This window comes from Coregonus clupeaformis, chromosome 30 (genome assembly GCF_020615455.1).
Source record: "Coregonus clupeaformis isolate EN_2021a chromosome 30, ASM2061545v1, whole genome shotgun sequence".
In the NCBI taxonomy this organism is placed as follows: Eukaryota; Metazoa; Chordata; class Actinopteri; order Salmoniformes; family Salmonidae; genus Coregonus; species Coregonus clupeaformis.
This window is the reverse complement of record NC_059221.1, coordinates 16855532-16871641: the sequence shown is the minus strand read 5'-3', so window position 1 is coordinate 16871641 and position 16110 is coordinate 16855532. Positions and strand designations below refer to the sequence as shown.

Below are 16110 nucleotides of genomic sequence, written 5' to 3'. Positions count from 1 at the left end.
CAAGTAAGATTTTTACCCACCTCGCAGGAAAAACATTTTAGTGGCCCCCCACTTGGCTGGCGGAGAGAAAAATGTGCTACTTTGAAGTTAATGTCCTGCAATTCGACACATTTTCCATGGGGCATGGAGAAAATGTTGCAGTGTTAAAGCAGATTTTCTGGAGGTCAAGGCCTCTGGGCACGTGCCTTGGGTGCCCGGTCAGTAAATCGGCCATGTGGTCCTCTGTAGCTCAGCTGGTAGAGCACGGCGCTTGTAACGCCAAGGTAGTGGGTTCGATCCCCGGGACCACCCATACACACAAAAAAATGTATGCACGCATGACTGTAAGTCGCTTTGGATAAAAGCGTCTGCTAAATGGCATATTATTATTATTATTATTATTATTATGATTACAACAAGATTTAGATAGCTGGCTAGACTAACTTACCTAGCAATCTATAAAATATTAGCTGACATGGGCTAATTGATTGACTGTCAATGACTGACATAACAAGAGGAAAACTATTGATGCACCACCAAATTTCGAAATTGCACATTGTGTATTCTACTATGCTATCTCTAAACAGTAAGTTGAGACCCCGACTGACTTGATAAAAAAATAAAAAATAAATAAAAACACAAGCCACAGTTTGGTCAGCCCTGCTGTAGATAGATCAATTATCCAGTAGGTGCTGCCCAGCCTGTAGTTTCTTTTTCCTGATAGTGGACATAACGTTGAAGATCTGACGTTGTTTTAAAGGTACAAATTCAACATATTTTATACAAGGTTTGTCTATGTTGAAATTTGGCTACTATGATGACATAATCCTGTGGTTGACATTTCACACTCAAAACAACAGTGGATTACTTTCTTCAAATCCAATGTATTTTCCACGTAGATTCCACATCACAATACGTTGTCTGTCCTGTCCTCAGGCTTTGCTCTTATCAGGAGGATCCTCCCGTATGTCCTCCAGCTCCACCGTGGTCTCAGGGATGTGGTAGTCTCCTGCCACCAGGAGAGTCTGGTCCATCACATCTGTCACAATGAAACCATGCCCCACCACACCCAAACCCTGGGTGGAGAGCACCTCCACCTGGCCATGTCCCTGTCCCACCCCAACCTGGGGAAAGCCCACCTGGCCCTGGGTAAGGCCCACCTCTACCCGGCCTTGGCCTACCACACCTTGGCTCTGAGTTAAGCCTACCTCCAACTGGCCAGGCCCATGCCCCGCCACAGCCTGGTTAAAGCCCACCACCATCTGCCCTTGGCTGGACACCACCTCCTCCACCAGGGGCTGGATAACCACCCTGAGGATGTCACTGGCTCCTGGTACAGTTCCAGGTCCAGACACACTGAGTCCAGGTATAGGTCCAAAGACAGGAACAGGGACACTGGGTCCAGAGACAGGTGCCGACCCCTCAGGTGTCCCCTTCTCAGTGGGTTGTGTTGGTGAGGGGCTAGTCTCATCCTCCTCCTGCAACCCCTCATCCTTTACTATCAGGTTCCGTAGCTTCCTCTCCCGTGGGTTGTAGTTCTCTGTACGATTGTGGACCTGAATATGACGTCGTAAGTGGGCCTGGAGGAAAAGAGAAGAGACTTCAGTATTCAATTGACATTTTATACAGCTTAATTTATCCCCTCAGTGGCTGGGTGAGCATTAAACATGCATGGAAATTTGAGGAACCAAGCTAGCATACTGGAAATACATGGCCTACCTGTCTGGTGAACTTGTAGCCACACTTTTCGCACTCAAATTTCCTCATGCCCTGATGGCGACGCACATGGACTCGGAGCTGCTCGATGGCTGGAGGATTTAACAAACAAGACAATAAGAAAACAGACAGTAAACTTGTTTTGTTGCATTTTGTTCAACTAAAGTCAGGATGGAATCTTTTCAGGAAGCAAACTACTGATTAGATTAAAACATGACAGAAAATATTATTTCAACTGAAAAGGTAGTATGAATCATATCATCAGTGATGCCACAATCTCTTGTCAACCATGACAGTTCCTCTCTCACCCTTGAAGGTCTTGCCACATATCTTACAGCAGTGGGGGCGGTCGTCCTGGTGCTTGCTGGCGACATGGCGGAGCATTGGGCCCTTCTCTGTGAAGCGCTGGTTACAGAACTCACAGCTATAAGGCCGCTCTCCCGTGTGGGTGCGATGGTGCTTGTCAAGACTGGCTGGAATGACATACAAACACACACATAGGCATTGGCACAAGCACAATGTTGAGTGTTGGTATAGGCAGTGTGACAGCTCACTGGATGTTAACATGAGAGTTTATGTGTTAGTCTGTGAGACAGAGTGTGTCTACTCTATCTAAATGATATCTATGAGACTAAATCATACTATATGATCTGTGCAGCTATGTTTGTTGTTAGAAATTGGTGTGTCCTGCTATGGTATCTGCAGGGCCTAGTGAGAGGATGGCAGTTTTACCCTGTGTCCGGAAGGTCTTCCCACAGAGGTGGCACTGATAGGGCTTCTCTCCAGTGTGAACCCGCAGGTGCATGTTGAGGTTAGCCTTTTGGGTGAATGCATGGTTGCAGTACTCACACACAAATGGACGCTCGTTTCTGAGAAAGTAAGACAAACAAACAGGGACATCACATTATTTGATACATTACGTCACATTATACGACAGTAGGCTATATCGGTTGCATCAAACAATCTAGAGCCCCCACGGTAACAAACCCCTCACCCACTACCATGCCCAGTCTCAGCCCCACCTGTGAATGGCTTTGATGTGCATCTGCAGGCCGTTTCGACTGGATGCTCGATGGCCACACTCTTCACACACAAAGAGCTTCTCGCCGCGATGCTTGGATGCCTCATGCAGACGCACCTCCGTTTTAGACAGGTAGGCTTTGCTGCACAGAGAGCACTGTGGGGAAAATTCATCACAGGTTAGAGGGTGATCAGCAAGCAAGCAGTCATACATCTTGACAATAATGCAGAAGCAATAAAGGTTTGAATACATGAAAAGGCAGACCAATTAACACAAAGGCGAGAGAGAAGACTTACTGCATGTGGTTTGGGTGCACCATGGATTTTGATTTCGTGATTTCTCAAATCTTTTTTACGCATAAACTGTTCCGAGCATGACATACACTGAAATAGATACAAGATCAAGTGATAATATAAGTCAATATGAGTTTGATACAAAATAAACCAGAGAGAGAAGTCTTAAAATGTAAATTAATGACATGTTCAAAAGGGTTGGGGTCAATTCGGAATGTATTAATTTAATTTAATGAATTTTAATTGGCCACACCCCAAAGGAAGCAGATTTTAAATTGAATTTGAATTGGAGGAAGTATAATTGAAATCAAAGCAATTAAAACTAATTCAACTGAGACGTTCATTTGACAAATATTTTATCAAAAGGATATGCCACTTATTAATGCAAATAATACACATACCATTTCAAATATTAGTTTGATTATTTTTATTTGACATTAAATGTTAGATTGTTCCCTTCCATATTGCAGTGTTTGAACTAATGCAATCTGGGAAATGTATTTTTTCTGATATTTCAAAACAAATTGATGAATTATTATAGACAACCCACTACATAATCTTACAATATTTCCAGACCACTGTAATTAATTAAAATTGTTTTAGGAGTTTTACAAATGGAACTGTTTCAACCTTATGCTACAGTACATGGTATTGGTAACCATACACGATGTCAAAATAATCATTACTATGGTGATGTGTAGAATAAATAAACAATTAGAATTTTATTGAATTAAATTATACTTATTTTAACTCAAATTCAATTAAAATTATGCTTATTGTGGTGTGTGGCCAATTCAAATTCAAGAATTGGATTGGAATTAAAGAGCAATTCGCAACTCAATTCAGACTTGACCACAACCCTGATGTTCACGGTACTGTGTGCTTGTTCAAGGATGTGAGGTGGTAGGTGCTGGACCTTATTAGGCATTTCCCCTGTATGGGAGACCGTGTGCAGACGTAGATCCACCACTCTGTCAAACGACATGGGGCATTGAAGGCAGTTGTGCACCTGTAGTAACAACAAGAATACACACATACAGTACATGAGGGAAACGTAAGGTATTGTATAATTTAGGGCACACAGTGTCAAAATGTTTTACAACCGAAAACGAAAATATGCATTTCTTATTGGACAAGTCATGGTAGTCCCTACCCTTTATACTCAGTTTTCTTCCTTTTGGTGCGGACATTACTTTAGTCTGATCACTCACCGCTTTTACTTTTTCACCACATTTGCAGTTCCGGGCCTGGTGGTCCAACAGATTCTCCTTCCTGTAGTACCTCTTCCCACACTTAGAGCATGCAAAGGGCTTCTCACCCGTATGACGCCTGGTGAACAGTGGAAGAACATAAATAACACACTAACACTAGTCACTCAATAATACCAGTCTTTTCATTACTCAGGTCTCTCTTGCAAGATATTTTTTTATCTCAATAGGACCAACCTTTAAAAACAAAGATTGTATAATAAAGACAGAATCAATGTAAAGTCAATGCAATGTGATAGCAGTGAGTTGCATACCTGTTGTGTACTTTGAGATAGTACTTGCTGAGGAAGGTCTTTCTGCAGGTGGGGCACTGAACAGAGCCCTTTTTGGAGCCCTTGGCCGCCCCTTCACTGTTCTCTTTATTGACAGCTTTACCTGGTCCTTTACGTCTGCCTTTGGGGCTGGAGGTGGTAGTCGGCTGAGCATGGGGCACATACTCTTCATCAGTGTCCTCATCCACCCCCTCCATCAAACCACCATCATCATCGTCGTCATCATTAGGCTGCAGATGAGAATTAGCTTTGTAGCTAAAATCTGGTACAATGCCGGTGACCATGTCTGTTACCTGTCAAATAAACAAATACAACAAATCATCATCTCTATTGTCATTCATCACATCTTCTGGCCCATCCACCTGCAACTGCATCATCCATCATATTGTAGCTATAGCCTAAGCACTTGCAGTAAGGTATAGGCCTACTGCAGGGGTCGACAACAGGCGGCCCACGGGCCAAAACGACTGTAAAATCACCAGGAATTCAGCAAGAAATATGTTTAATTTTGGAAAACTGTTCCCAAGTATTCCCACAAATAAAAAAAGAGATGTGATTGTGTCTTAATATAATCAAGGTATGAAATTATTGTATTTGAAAATACAATCTCTTTTTGGGCATAGTCAATTTGCAGTGTTTAATATTTTCCGGCCCCCCGACCATCTGCTCTGACAAAAATCGGCCCGCGGCTGAATCTAGTTGCCTACCCCTGACCTACTTTATAGTTCTAGTATAAAACCTACAAATCTGTAGGCCCATTCCCTCCTAACTTATTCTTACATTAACACTTTAGGATAAGGTTATGTATTCTAGCCTACCTCTGTTGTATCTGTAGGCTGAAGGAGGCTTTGTCCCTCGTCCTCAGCCCCATCACTTCTATCCATTAGGCTGATAACTAGTTGTGGTGCTCCCCTGATGGTAGTCCCCTGGGGCAGGAGCTGTGGCCTGGGGCCCTCTCCAAGCAGTCTTCTGGAGACCTTCACCTTACGCCCAGAGCGAGTTGTGGTGGCGGTTGCTTCCGTTGGATCCTTCTTACTTGAGCCACTACTAGGGGTTTGGGATTTTTTGGGCCTCCCTCTTTTTTGGGGGGGCCTCCCCCTTTTTAGGGGGACCTTGGTTTCCGTAGAAGTTACAGGTGGGATTAGGCCATCATCTCCAGCCAGAAGATCTGCAGACTGAGGTTCTTCTGGAGAGACTGTCCCTTCTGTGGCAAACTGCTGACAGAGAGCGAGCGCATCTGGTACACATAGGCTGTCTGCAGCCTGTTGCACATTCTCCAGATTCAGAGAGTCAAGCTTCAACTCCCCTGTGTAGAAAAAGTCTAGAAGCAGTTCCAGGCCGTCAGTGGGGCACTCCTCTGGGAGGGAGACCTCCTTAACCACGGTAGTGGTTGGCTCAGATTCCTGGAAAAGCTTACTAAAACAGGCCAGGATGTTGCGATGGGCATTGTACGCCCTCCCATCTCCTCCTACAGTCAGCTTGGCATCACAGAACCAGCCGAGACCCCTCTGCTCATTCAGAAATGACAACACCCGTTGGGCATGGGAGCAGCTCACCTGTGTAAGCATCTCTCACCCTTGACAGTAGATTGCTGCTTCTCAAGGGACACTGGATTCAGTGTCAGAGTTGCTTGAAAGAGTCAGAAAACAGATGACAATTGACAAGAAAATAATAGAAAATAGGCTACTGTCTGTAACTTCTATTAATATCACTAGGCTATTAGTATTCTTGCAATTGTATTGCACTCTTAAGTCTTAACTACAGCATCATCAGTCATTTATAATGCATAGTCCAGACTTCAGATACATTATTAGCTAGATATTCACTTAAACCTGGTATGGGACATTTGCACAAGGGGTTGAGTAGTACTAAATATACCAACACATATGGCTATATGAGATAATAATACTGAAATAAATAGAATTTGTTTAAGATTAGACAAATGCATTACTCAGAAATTAGTAGGTAGGCCCCTAACTAGCTACGCACCTCGACGTTTCCGACATTATACAGACGCTCCCTAAGCTCTCATCTGTCCAGTAGAAACAACAGAGACGCGACTTACCTTTTCAGGATGCTGGCAATCGTGTCACTGCTATCAGTTTTCGTAATGGTGCATTGAATTTAATATCATTTTTTAACAGTTATTTTGACTAACGTATCAGGAACATGTATTGCGTTATGTCTCGTCCAGGCCAGGCGGTAGGGACCGGATGTGACGGTTAAGCTAGCATCATGCAAGCGCGCTAGCTAACTAAACAAACGCTGTGAAATTGAATGGTGGGTAGCATGTAAGCATCACGCTCAAATTACACGATTGTGTAGTTATATCATTGCATTATTTTGGGTTTGACTAACTAATTATATTTCGAGCTAATGTTCCCTTTGAAGGATGCATGCTTAGCTGTCTACGCGAACAGCTGAGCATGCGTGAACTCCGTGAAGGTATTCACTGTCCATCCTGTTTTATCGATATCCCCCACAAAAAAATAAAATAAAATTGGGCGGTCTAGCTTAGCTACAGTTCATATTTTGTATCCAGGTCGCGTGAATGTAATAAATGCCTATTTTAGGTATCTGTAACTAAGGTAGGTAACTGCAAAACGAACTTACTAACTTGGAAGCAAACGCTGTAACCGCCGCTGTGGGATACCGGTTGGCCAAATAATTTACTCAGATGGCGTCTGGCTGGCTCACATGGTGAAACCACTAAGCTAGCTAGCTAACAGTATACTGTAGCAAGACGATTTGTATTTGTTCGCTATAGAGGGCCTCCAAGCATATTTTTGAGAAGCTACGGAGAGGTACTGCTTGGGATGCAACCTTCGTCTTGCTGATCGTGGGATATACTCTCCAATACAACAGTAACGTTTGTTGGCTAGCTAACTAATGTAACAAAAGCTATCTTAGCTAGCTAACCAGAGGTTCATTGACATCACAGTAGTATTGGACAGCAGCTGTATTCATTCACCTTAGCGAAGAGAAGTTCAATTTGTTACTACTAGTAGTTAGTGTGAGCTAAGTTAGCTAGCTAGATAACTTACCTAGCTAACGTTTTATCTATTTACACTAACGTTAGCTAGCTAACAACAATCAATGTTAGCTTGCCTGCTAGTAGAGTATGTACAGCTAGCTATATCGATGCTTGCCCATTGCATTAGTTGTGTTCATTTTGTACTGTTCTCTCTCCAGGGTTCCCCCCTTACATCTTAATTGCAGAGGGAAAGCCATAAGGAACCATGAAAGTGCACAAAGCTCCCCCCAAAACCAAACAGACGTCCAAGAGGCAACAGTGTAAGGACAAGTGGTTCAAGCCCAACAGAATTCCCCAAAACTCAAACTCTTCAAACCTCAGCCCAAGCACTGCCATGGCCAAGCTAGAGCACCACGTATCTAACCTTAGAAAGGACAAGCCTAACCTGAAGCGACTGAAGAAGAAGGCCAAGGCTGTGTCCTTCAGACAGGTCAAGACTCCGGCGGTCAGGGAGAGGACCCCCTCTCGTCCCCTGACTAACGGGGGAGCAGGTGGACCAGACCAGGGCAGTGACTCAGACGAGTCCCAGGACTGGAGCTCCTTTGCCAAGTCTGTTCTACATCAAAATGGTGGAGAGAGTATGGAGGGCCAGGAGAGTTCTGTCTCAGCCAAAGCAGCGCCTGGCAGGATAGAGGAGGAGGCTTTTGTTCACTGTGCAGAGCGAGACTACATCCATAATCGCACAGTGCTGGTCATGCAACAGGGTCAGGTATTTACGCAGTCTTTTCAGCTACACTTTTGACTTTTCAGTGGCAACTACACTCCCCGCTATAAGCTACTTCCTGTGTTTTTCACTAATGCCTCCTGCCTTCAGTGTTGTGTTTTGTCTCCTATAAATGGTATTATTAATTTTGTCCATGCTGTGGGGATTAAAGTTATTCTAAGTAATCTTGATCTCTTTCTCCTGCAGACCCTGTGTTTTAGGGGGAAGTGCCTTCTGTCATGTCTGTACGGTCGGGTGGAGGTGCATGGTTTCACCCTTGAGGAGGGTCAGCAGTCCTACCCACTGTTTTCCCCTTCCTCACATTGCCCCCTCACCGTCACAGCACTGGGGGACTCCCCTAACCCCAGCAAAACCAAGAAAGCGGGACGTCTAGAGGCCAAAGCCATTGTCCGCAAGTACCTCTCTACAGGTAAGGAGAGCCTTTGAATGAGACCATCCACCCTTGAAATTATTTGCATGATACTTTCGTCAGCTGCCTTCTTTTAGTGATTGTTTCCAGTTATAGGCCTAGTTAGATCACCCTTGAGGGAGTAAATTGTGTAGTTTTGAGTTTAAATGCTGCTCGTTTGTAAGGTTGCTCCTATCTTTATTTTCTGTGTTTTGTTTAGAGACACGTAAAAGGTTGTTGAGCGAAGTAGATTCAGACTCCTGTGTGATCTTGCTGGAGCCCCTGGACACCCCTCTGACACGGTTCCTTGCAAGTTTCCCAGACCTCAAAGAGCTGTTTGGACTCAGTTCGGTGGGTTGACTCTGATAATCCGATGTTGTCATCTATCTACAGCACGTTACTACTGGCCTTTTCATACAGACTTTTATTGTACAGCCCTCTTCTTTGTAGAGTTACTGTAAAGCACCTTCTGATGTAAAAATGGCTTTATAAATACATTTGATTTATTTGATTGATAGAGGGACATCCGAGACAGTTCAGCCATGCTGGACACTCCGCTCTCTGGCCTTGGCATGATCCCACTGCGGAAAACGGCCGAAGGCATGGTTATGTCACAGACCTACAGGGAGGCTCTCAACGGCCTGGTTAACGCCTGTGCAGGTAAACACACACACAGCCCTGCTATCTTAAAGAGAAGCTGAACCCAAAAAATGACTTCTTACTAATTCTACTGCCAACATTGACTACAAAGTGTAAATAGTATAATTTTGGTCATAAAGTCAGTATCTTCCAAAAGGGAGGTTTTGCGACATTTATGGAAAACTATTACGCTCCTAAATGAGGGTTGTGTTTTGATTTCAATCACGCCCAGTCTTGCCCACTAACGCAGGATGGTAATGCTTAGGGAGAATTGTTATGCACGGCGAAACGGTTGCGCTGAGTGTGCTCTATCTAATTGTAGCAGCAGAATCAACCTACAGTAAAACCATTAGCTTGAAGCGCCTCAGACTTGTTTACATGAGACAACAATATCATTGCGAATGTTATGTTGAAAGAACAAGACTTGGTGTTTATAAAGGCTTTGGGTTTTTTCCAACTCAAACATCCTCACATTCGTTAGCATCACAAACACAACTGTCATCAAAGATACTGATACCAGAGAAGGTACAGAAAGCAGGAAATGCTCTGAGCTTTGTAGTCTTGACCAATCACGTTCATATGCTGTGTCACCAGGCCGCGTTCAGCAGGACACAATCTTTTGCAATGTTCAAATAGAAATATGTAATATAGAACAAAACATGCCTCTCTGACATGTAGACCAGGCAATCATGTTGGCTCTATTCATTGCATTTCTATCTGCAACGTTCAACAACGTTTGTCAACTGAACGTGGCCCAGGTTACTAAGCCATTTGTCATGCGTATGGTGGCTGTGTGGGATATTTCAAGTAAAGAGCACACAATGTTAACGAACATAACACACCCACTTCAAACTCGCATTGCTTCTAGCATTTCTTAATGAGGACGTGGAAAAGTGAGGCGAAATTAGTGAGTTCAGCCCCCCTTTTAACATGACGAACAGGTCCCCTTCAGTTATTTTCTATAGACAAGCATGTTATGTTTCTGTTGTATTCCACATGATGGAGACCAAGATATTTCAACCTGATGACCTATTGACTGTTTGTTTTTCATCTACAGAAGAGCTAGATGGCTGTCCAGTTATTCTCGTATGTGGTGCTAAGAATGTTGGAAAGTCCACCTTCAACCGTCACCTCATCAATACCTTACTTAACCAGTGAGTAGTGTGTTTTTGATATGTTTGTTTGGTTGAAAGGTTCTGCAGTGATACAATGCTTATAGCAATAACCCACCCTGTGTGTCTGTGTGTGTGCAGCACTGCAAGTGTAGAATACTTGGAGTGTGACTTGGGCCAGACAGAGTTCACTCCCTCAGGTTGTCTCTCCCTGTCTACTGTCAGAGAGCCACTGCTGGGTATGTATTGTAACGCCTTCATTACAATCATGTGTTCAATACATTTTAGTGCAGTGAGTAAGTGAGTTTCCAATGTTTTCATTACACATGGCAAATACACTAGAACTACCTGTATTTCCCAATATTTTCATGGGTCCTATTAATGTTTGGGGTCTTAACTAATCCAAACTAACCCTGGTCTGTCTGTCATGTTGTTTCCAGGTCCCCCCTTCACACACCAGTGGGCCCCAGAGCACATGATCTTCTATGGCCAGTCGTCCTGTGAAACAGACCTGGACCGCTATCTGGAGTCCCTCAAGTCCCTGTGGCGCTTGTACAACAGAGAGACGCCCATCGTCATCAACACCATGGGCTGGGTCAAAGGTCAGTAACACAGTTTCCTGGCAACCTGGGGACAAAATTCCTACATTTGTTCCAAACTGCCATGTTCATGTATAGCCCAATCTTTAAAAAGAGGGGAAAGCAAGCACACATTTAAACAAATAAATAATGCATAGTAATTCATACTTTTATCATTTTCATACTGCCATGTTATGTGCCTGCTTCTTCAGGTTTTGGCTTTCAGTTGCTGGTGGACATCATTCGTCTCTTCTCCGTCTCTCACGTGGTGCAGCTCAGTAGTGGGGATAAAGTCATGTGCCGCCAACTCACCCCTGAGTTCCTGAGGTCATCCCATGGCTGGCAGACACACCCTCCTGTCCAGTCAGCTCTGGGGGAGGACAACTCTGGAACCCATCCTGCCCAGCGGAGTTACACTCTATTCGGTATTCACTCAGAGTTTGAAGGAGCGGGGCGCTCGGGCGAAATGTAAGAGTCCTAACAACACAAAAGCTTTCTTGGTTGCCATGGATATACATTTTTCTGCTGAAGGAAGATACTTGCCCTTTTGTTTAGAGAAAAGACAAACCCACTCTGCACTTCTTGCCAGGAACACTTGTTCATTAAGCTGACGTATCAGCCTTCGTCTGAACTTCTCTTACCCTTTTCTTGCCCTACTTCTCTGACTTCACCTCTCTCTCCTCTGCTGTTTGTGTTATTCTTCCGCAGGAGACTCCAGCGCAGCAACGAGCAGCGTGACCTGGCTCTGCTGGGCTACTTCAGCCAGCTGCAGTCCCCTGAACCAGCCCCTGTCAGACCCCTACACTGCTTCATTCCCTACCAGGTAAGAAATCTAAATCACTTTTTTAAGAAGAATGTTGCCACAATCGGAAGCTCTGATGCAACCCATTCTGAAGTGTCGTGTTCCGCCGGCCTGCTTGCGCCAAATCAGGTTTATTTATGATAAGCATAGGATTGAACTCTAATGTTTTTATCGTTAAATGCTAATTCCACTACGTCCATCCCTTGTCCTCTCCTTGCAGGTTCCCCATTCAGCAGTGGCTGTGGGTGTGACACACTGTGAGGTGGCACCAACTCACGTGCTCTACACTGCTAATGCCAGTCTGGTGGGGCTGTGCTGTCTGAATGAGAAGGTATCAGGCAGGGGAAGCCCAGTACTGCTCTCCCAAACCCCTGTCTGTCCCTGTGTGGGCTTTGGTACGTGTATATAAACTATTACCTATATACACATTATCTCTCAGTCTTCTGATGTTTGGTAACAGGAATACATGTACACTACTGTTCAAAAGTTTGGGGTCACTTAGAAATGTCCTTGTTTTTGAAAGAAAAGCCATTTTTTTGTCCATTAAAATAACATAAAATTGATCAGAAATACAGTGTAGACATTGTTAATGTTGTAAATGGCTATTGTAGCTGGAAATGGCTGATTTTTAATGGAATATCTACATAGGCGTACAGAGGCCCATTATCAGTAACCATCAGTCCTGTGTTCCAATGGCACGTTGTGTTTGCTAATCCAAGTTTATCATTTTAAAAGGCTAATTGATCATTAGAAAACCCTTTTGCAATTATGTTAGCACAGCTGAAAACTGTTGTGCTGATTAAAGAAGCAATAAAACTGGCCTTCTTGAGACTAGTTGAGTATCTGGAGCATCAGCAATTGTGGGTTCGATTACAGGCTCAAAATGGCCAGAAACAAATAACTTTTTTCTGAAACTCGTCAGTCTATTCTTGTTCTGAGAAATTAAGGCTATTCCATGCAAAAAATTGCCAAGAAACTGAAGATCTCGTACAATGCTGTGTACTACTCCCTTCACAGAACAGCGCAAACTGGCTCTAACCAGAATAGAAAGAGGAGTGGGAGGCCCCGGTGCACAACTGAGCAAGAGGACAAATACATTAGAGTGTCTAGTTTGAGAAACAGACGCCTCACAGGTCCTCAACTGGCAGCTTCATTAAATAGTACCCGCAAAACACCAGTCTCAACGTCAACAGTGAAGAGGCGACTCTGGGATGCTGACCTTCTAGGCAGAGTTGCAAAGAAAAGCCATATCTCAGACTGGCCAATAAAAAGAAAAGATTAAGATGGGCAGTCTGGGATGTGGCTTTTTCTTTGCAACTCTGCCTAGAAGGTCAGCATCCCGGAGTCGCCTCTTCACTGTTGAAGTTTCAGAAGAAAGTTATTTGTTTATGGCCATTTTGAGCCTGTAATCGAACCCACAATTGCTGATGCTCCAGATACTCAACTAGTCTCAAAAAGGCCAGTTTTATTGCTTCTTTAATCAGCACAACAGTTTTCAGCTGTGCTAACATAATTGTAAAAGGGTTTTCTAATGATCAATTAGACTTTTAAAATGATAAACTTGGATTAGCAAACAACGTGCCATTGGAACACAGGACTGATGGTTACTGATAATGGGCCTCTGTACGCCTATGCAGATATAAATCTGCCGTTTCCAGCTACAATAGCCATTTACAACATTAACAATGTCTACACTGTATTTATGATCAATTTGATGTTATTTTAATGGACAAAAAATTGCTTTTCTTTCGAAAACAAGGACATTTTTAAGTGACCCCAAACTTTTGAATGGTAGTGGATATCAAACGTAGAACAGTAACAGTTTGGCATCTCCACATGGATGACTACCTCCTTGGATGGATGACAAACTGGTGAGAGCAATCTATTAAGTAGTGTTTCTCTCTGTTCTGCAGGTGTCCTTCGAGGTGTGGACATGGCACGGGGCCTGTACTTCCTTGTTACACCTATAGCTCCCTCAGTCCTCCGTCAGGTCAACTGTCTTCTGCTGGGGGCTGTCCCACTGCCCAACACCCTCCTCACAGGCCAGGTAAGACGAGAGGATACCTCCCACACACTAAGCACTCTGAACACTGCAGCGTCGTACTCTCTGCTCCTCAGTCCTCTGTCTTTGTTTGACTTTCGCACACGAATATCAGCTATAATAAAACATGAAAAACTGTAAAATCACAACTGCCCCAAACTATTCAAATATTTTTCAGACTGATTTGTTGTCCTGTTCCTCTCCATCGGTGTAAGCTTTTACCTATCAAGGTATTTGGGTTCAGTCACTCATGCTTGCTTCATCTTAGTCCACATCCTCTTTCTGTTACAGACAGGAATTGTGGGAGAGCCTCCCTACGTCACAATGGACTACAGCTTTGAGCTAACCGGGGCCGGGAAGCTTCACGTCTTCAAGGGGCTTGCAAGACCTGGCCAGATGAAAAACGCAAAGTGATTGTTTTTGTTTTTATGGTTTCACAGCAAGAAATCAGATTTTGTTTTGTTTTTTTTGTTTACTGACTTCAAACACCAAGGCCAGAGTCAAGGCCGTTGAATGTACAGAACAGAAGAGAAGGTTCAGGAGACGGGTGGACCGTAGAGTTGGCGTGAGTGATTCGAGGCGTACTCGCGCTCCAGACCAGACTCTTGAAGACGGCCCAGGCTGTGGAGGTCAACTCCCTCTTGTATGCGTCAATTGGGTTGACCTTGGTCTACAATAATGACATCATTTTTGGTGGCGATATTCAATAGTTTAGGATGTTAGAAACACGTTCAATCACATGGACAATATCTAGACATGCAGGTAAACCTCCGTCTGCATCTGAAATGGCGCCATATTCCCTAGTGCACTGGTCAAAGGTAGTGCACTAATGTAAGGAATAGGGTGTCATTTCAGACATACTGTGTTTGTCTATTCCTTGTGGGTGACATTTCAGACACATACTGTGTTTGTCTATTCCTTGTGGGTGACATTCCAAAGCCAAGATTGTACACATGATCAAATATAAAAAAAAATTGATATACTTTTTGTTGTTGAAAATGTGAGCTTTTCTTGTCACTGTCAGGACTTCCTAAAATCTGTTTGTTAACCTTTGGTCTTTTTAAATGTGGCCCATCTTATGACCTGTCCCTAGCAGATGTGGTATCACGGTTAAATGTTCGAATTTCCATGTCATAATATACATAGTCTTGAAAAGTGGTTGGAGGACAATGTGTGAAGTTATGAATCCATACCCCCCACCCCCCAGTAAAAGTGATGATAAACAATTTGAGTTCATGTTAAATGTCTGATTTGGCCATATTACAGATTGATTCACTCTACAAGTGATATTAATGAATAGCCTGGAGTAGGACATGAAAGTGCTTGCAGGGGTATTCTCTGACAATGAAAATCATTAAAACAAAAGAAAATGTAATGTCACTTGCTCAACAATCCATCTATAGTGCTATTGGATAACACCTGTCAATATAGCCCAGAGCAAAAAAAATTAGAAACCTGTACACACATTGTAACTGAATGGTAGTGCACTACGAATTGTTACACAGTATTCCATCCATGTCTTATTTACCATAGTAGTGGCTATAGATGCTTCAAGTAACATCTGCATTTCTGAGAGTACTAGACATTGATTTACCTATTTATTCATCTGACCTTGGGACAAAATATGAACTATGGCATTGATGGTGCGATAAAGGACCGAGTGGAAATGAGAACTACAGGCAAGAACTGTTACCAGTCCTCTCTTCTTTTTTTCCCATTTTGTTTGTCTTTCTCTCTTATCCCTTCTGTTCCATCAGGACTTGTTTGACAGAAGTTCGTAAATAAAACTTCCTTTAAGTTCTTTGTTACTTGGGTGTGTAGGATCTTTGTGTCCTGAAGAAGGCAGTGATTTACAGGGTCACATTTTTTTCTCTTAACTTTTTATGGGAGGTTTACGTTTCAAGAAACCTCATAGTCATACCAGAGTGGATCATACAGTGAAAGGAGATCCAGTGTGGGAAAAAAGTATTTAATACCCTGCTGATTTTGTACGTTTGCCCACTGACAAAGAAATGATCAGTCTATAAATTTAATGGTAGGTTTATTTGAATAGTGAGAGACAGAATAACAACAACAAAAAATCCAGAGAAACGCATGTAAAAAATGTAATTTTTTTATTTGCATTTTAATGAGGTTAATAAGTATTTGACCCCCTCTCAATCAGAAAGATTTCTGGCTCCCAGGTGTCTTTTATACAGGTAACAAGCTGAGTTTAGGAGCACACTCTTAAAGGGAGTGCTCCT

The 16110-nt window shown here is 43.3% G+C and overlaps 2 protein-coding genes across 7 annotated transcripts; one reads left to right on the top strand and one right to left on the bottom strand.

The window, feature by feature from the left end:
- Positions 1-548: 548 nt before the first annotated feature.
- Positions 549-6688, bottom strand: LOC121545767 (telomere zinc finger-associated protein-like). Its single transcript, XM_041856578.2, has 11 exons — positions 6615-6688; positions 5368-6178; positions 4532-4842; positions 4221-4338; positions 3926-4018; positions 3013-3099; positions 2718-2872; positions 2428-2564; positions 2004-2168; positions 1699-1787; positions 549-1559 (listed from the first exon to the last, which is right to left on the bottom strand). Exons 2-11 carry the CDS (start codon positions 6115-6117, stop codon positions 912-914), a joined length of 2553 nt encoding a protein of 850 aa, XP_041712512.1. The 5' UTR covers positions 6118-6178; positions 6615-6688; the 3' UTR covers positions 549-911.
- On the top strand, positions 6532-15675 carry nol9 (nucleolar protein 9). 6 transcript variants are annotated; one of them, XM_041856583.2, is made up of 14 exons: positions 6760-6829; positions 6941-6994; positions 7742-8292; positions 8494-8716; positions 8916-9046; positions 9214-9355; positions 10392-10488; positions 10588-10685; positions 10887-11048; positions 11237-11492; positions 11733-11847; positions 12047-12221; positions 13740-13873; positions 14159-15675. In XM_041856583.2, exons 3-14 carry the CDS (start codon positions 7789-7791, stop codon positions 14279-14281), a joined length of 2160 nt encoding a protein of 719 aa, XP_041712517.2. In that variant the 5' UTR covers positions 6760-6829; positions 6941-6994; positions 7742-7788; the 3' UTR covers positions 14282-15675. The 6 variants fall into 6 exon arrangements, with proteins under 6 accessions (XP_041712518.2, XP_041712516.2, XP_041712517.2 ...); XM_041856584.2 differs by lacking the exons at positions 6760-6829; positions 6941-6994 and adding an exon at positions 6532-6662; XM_041856582.2 differs by lacking the exon at positions 6941-6994 and having other exon boundaries at positions 6743-6829.
- The last annotated feature ends 435 nt before the right edge of the window (positions 15676-16110 follow it).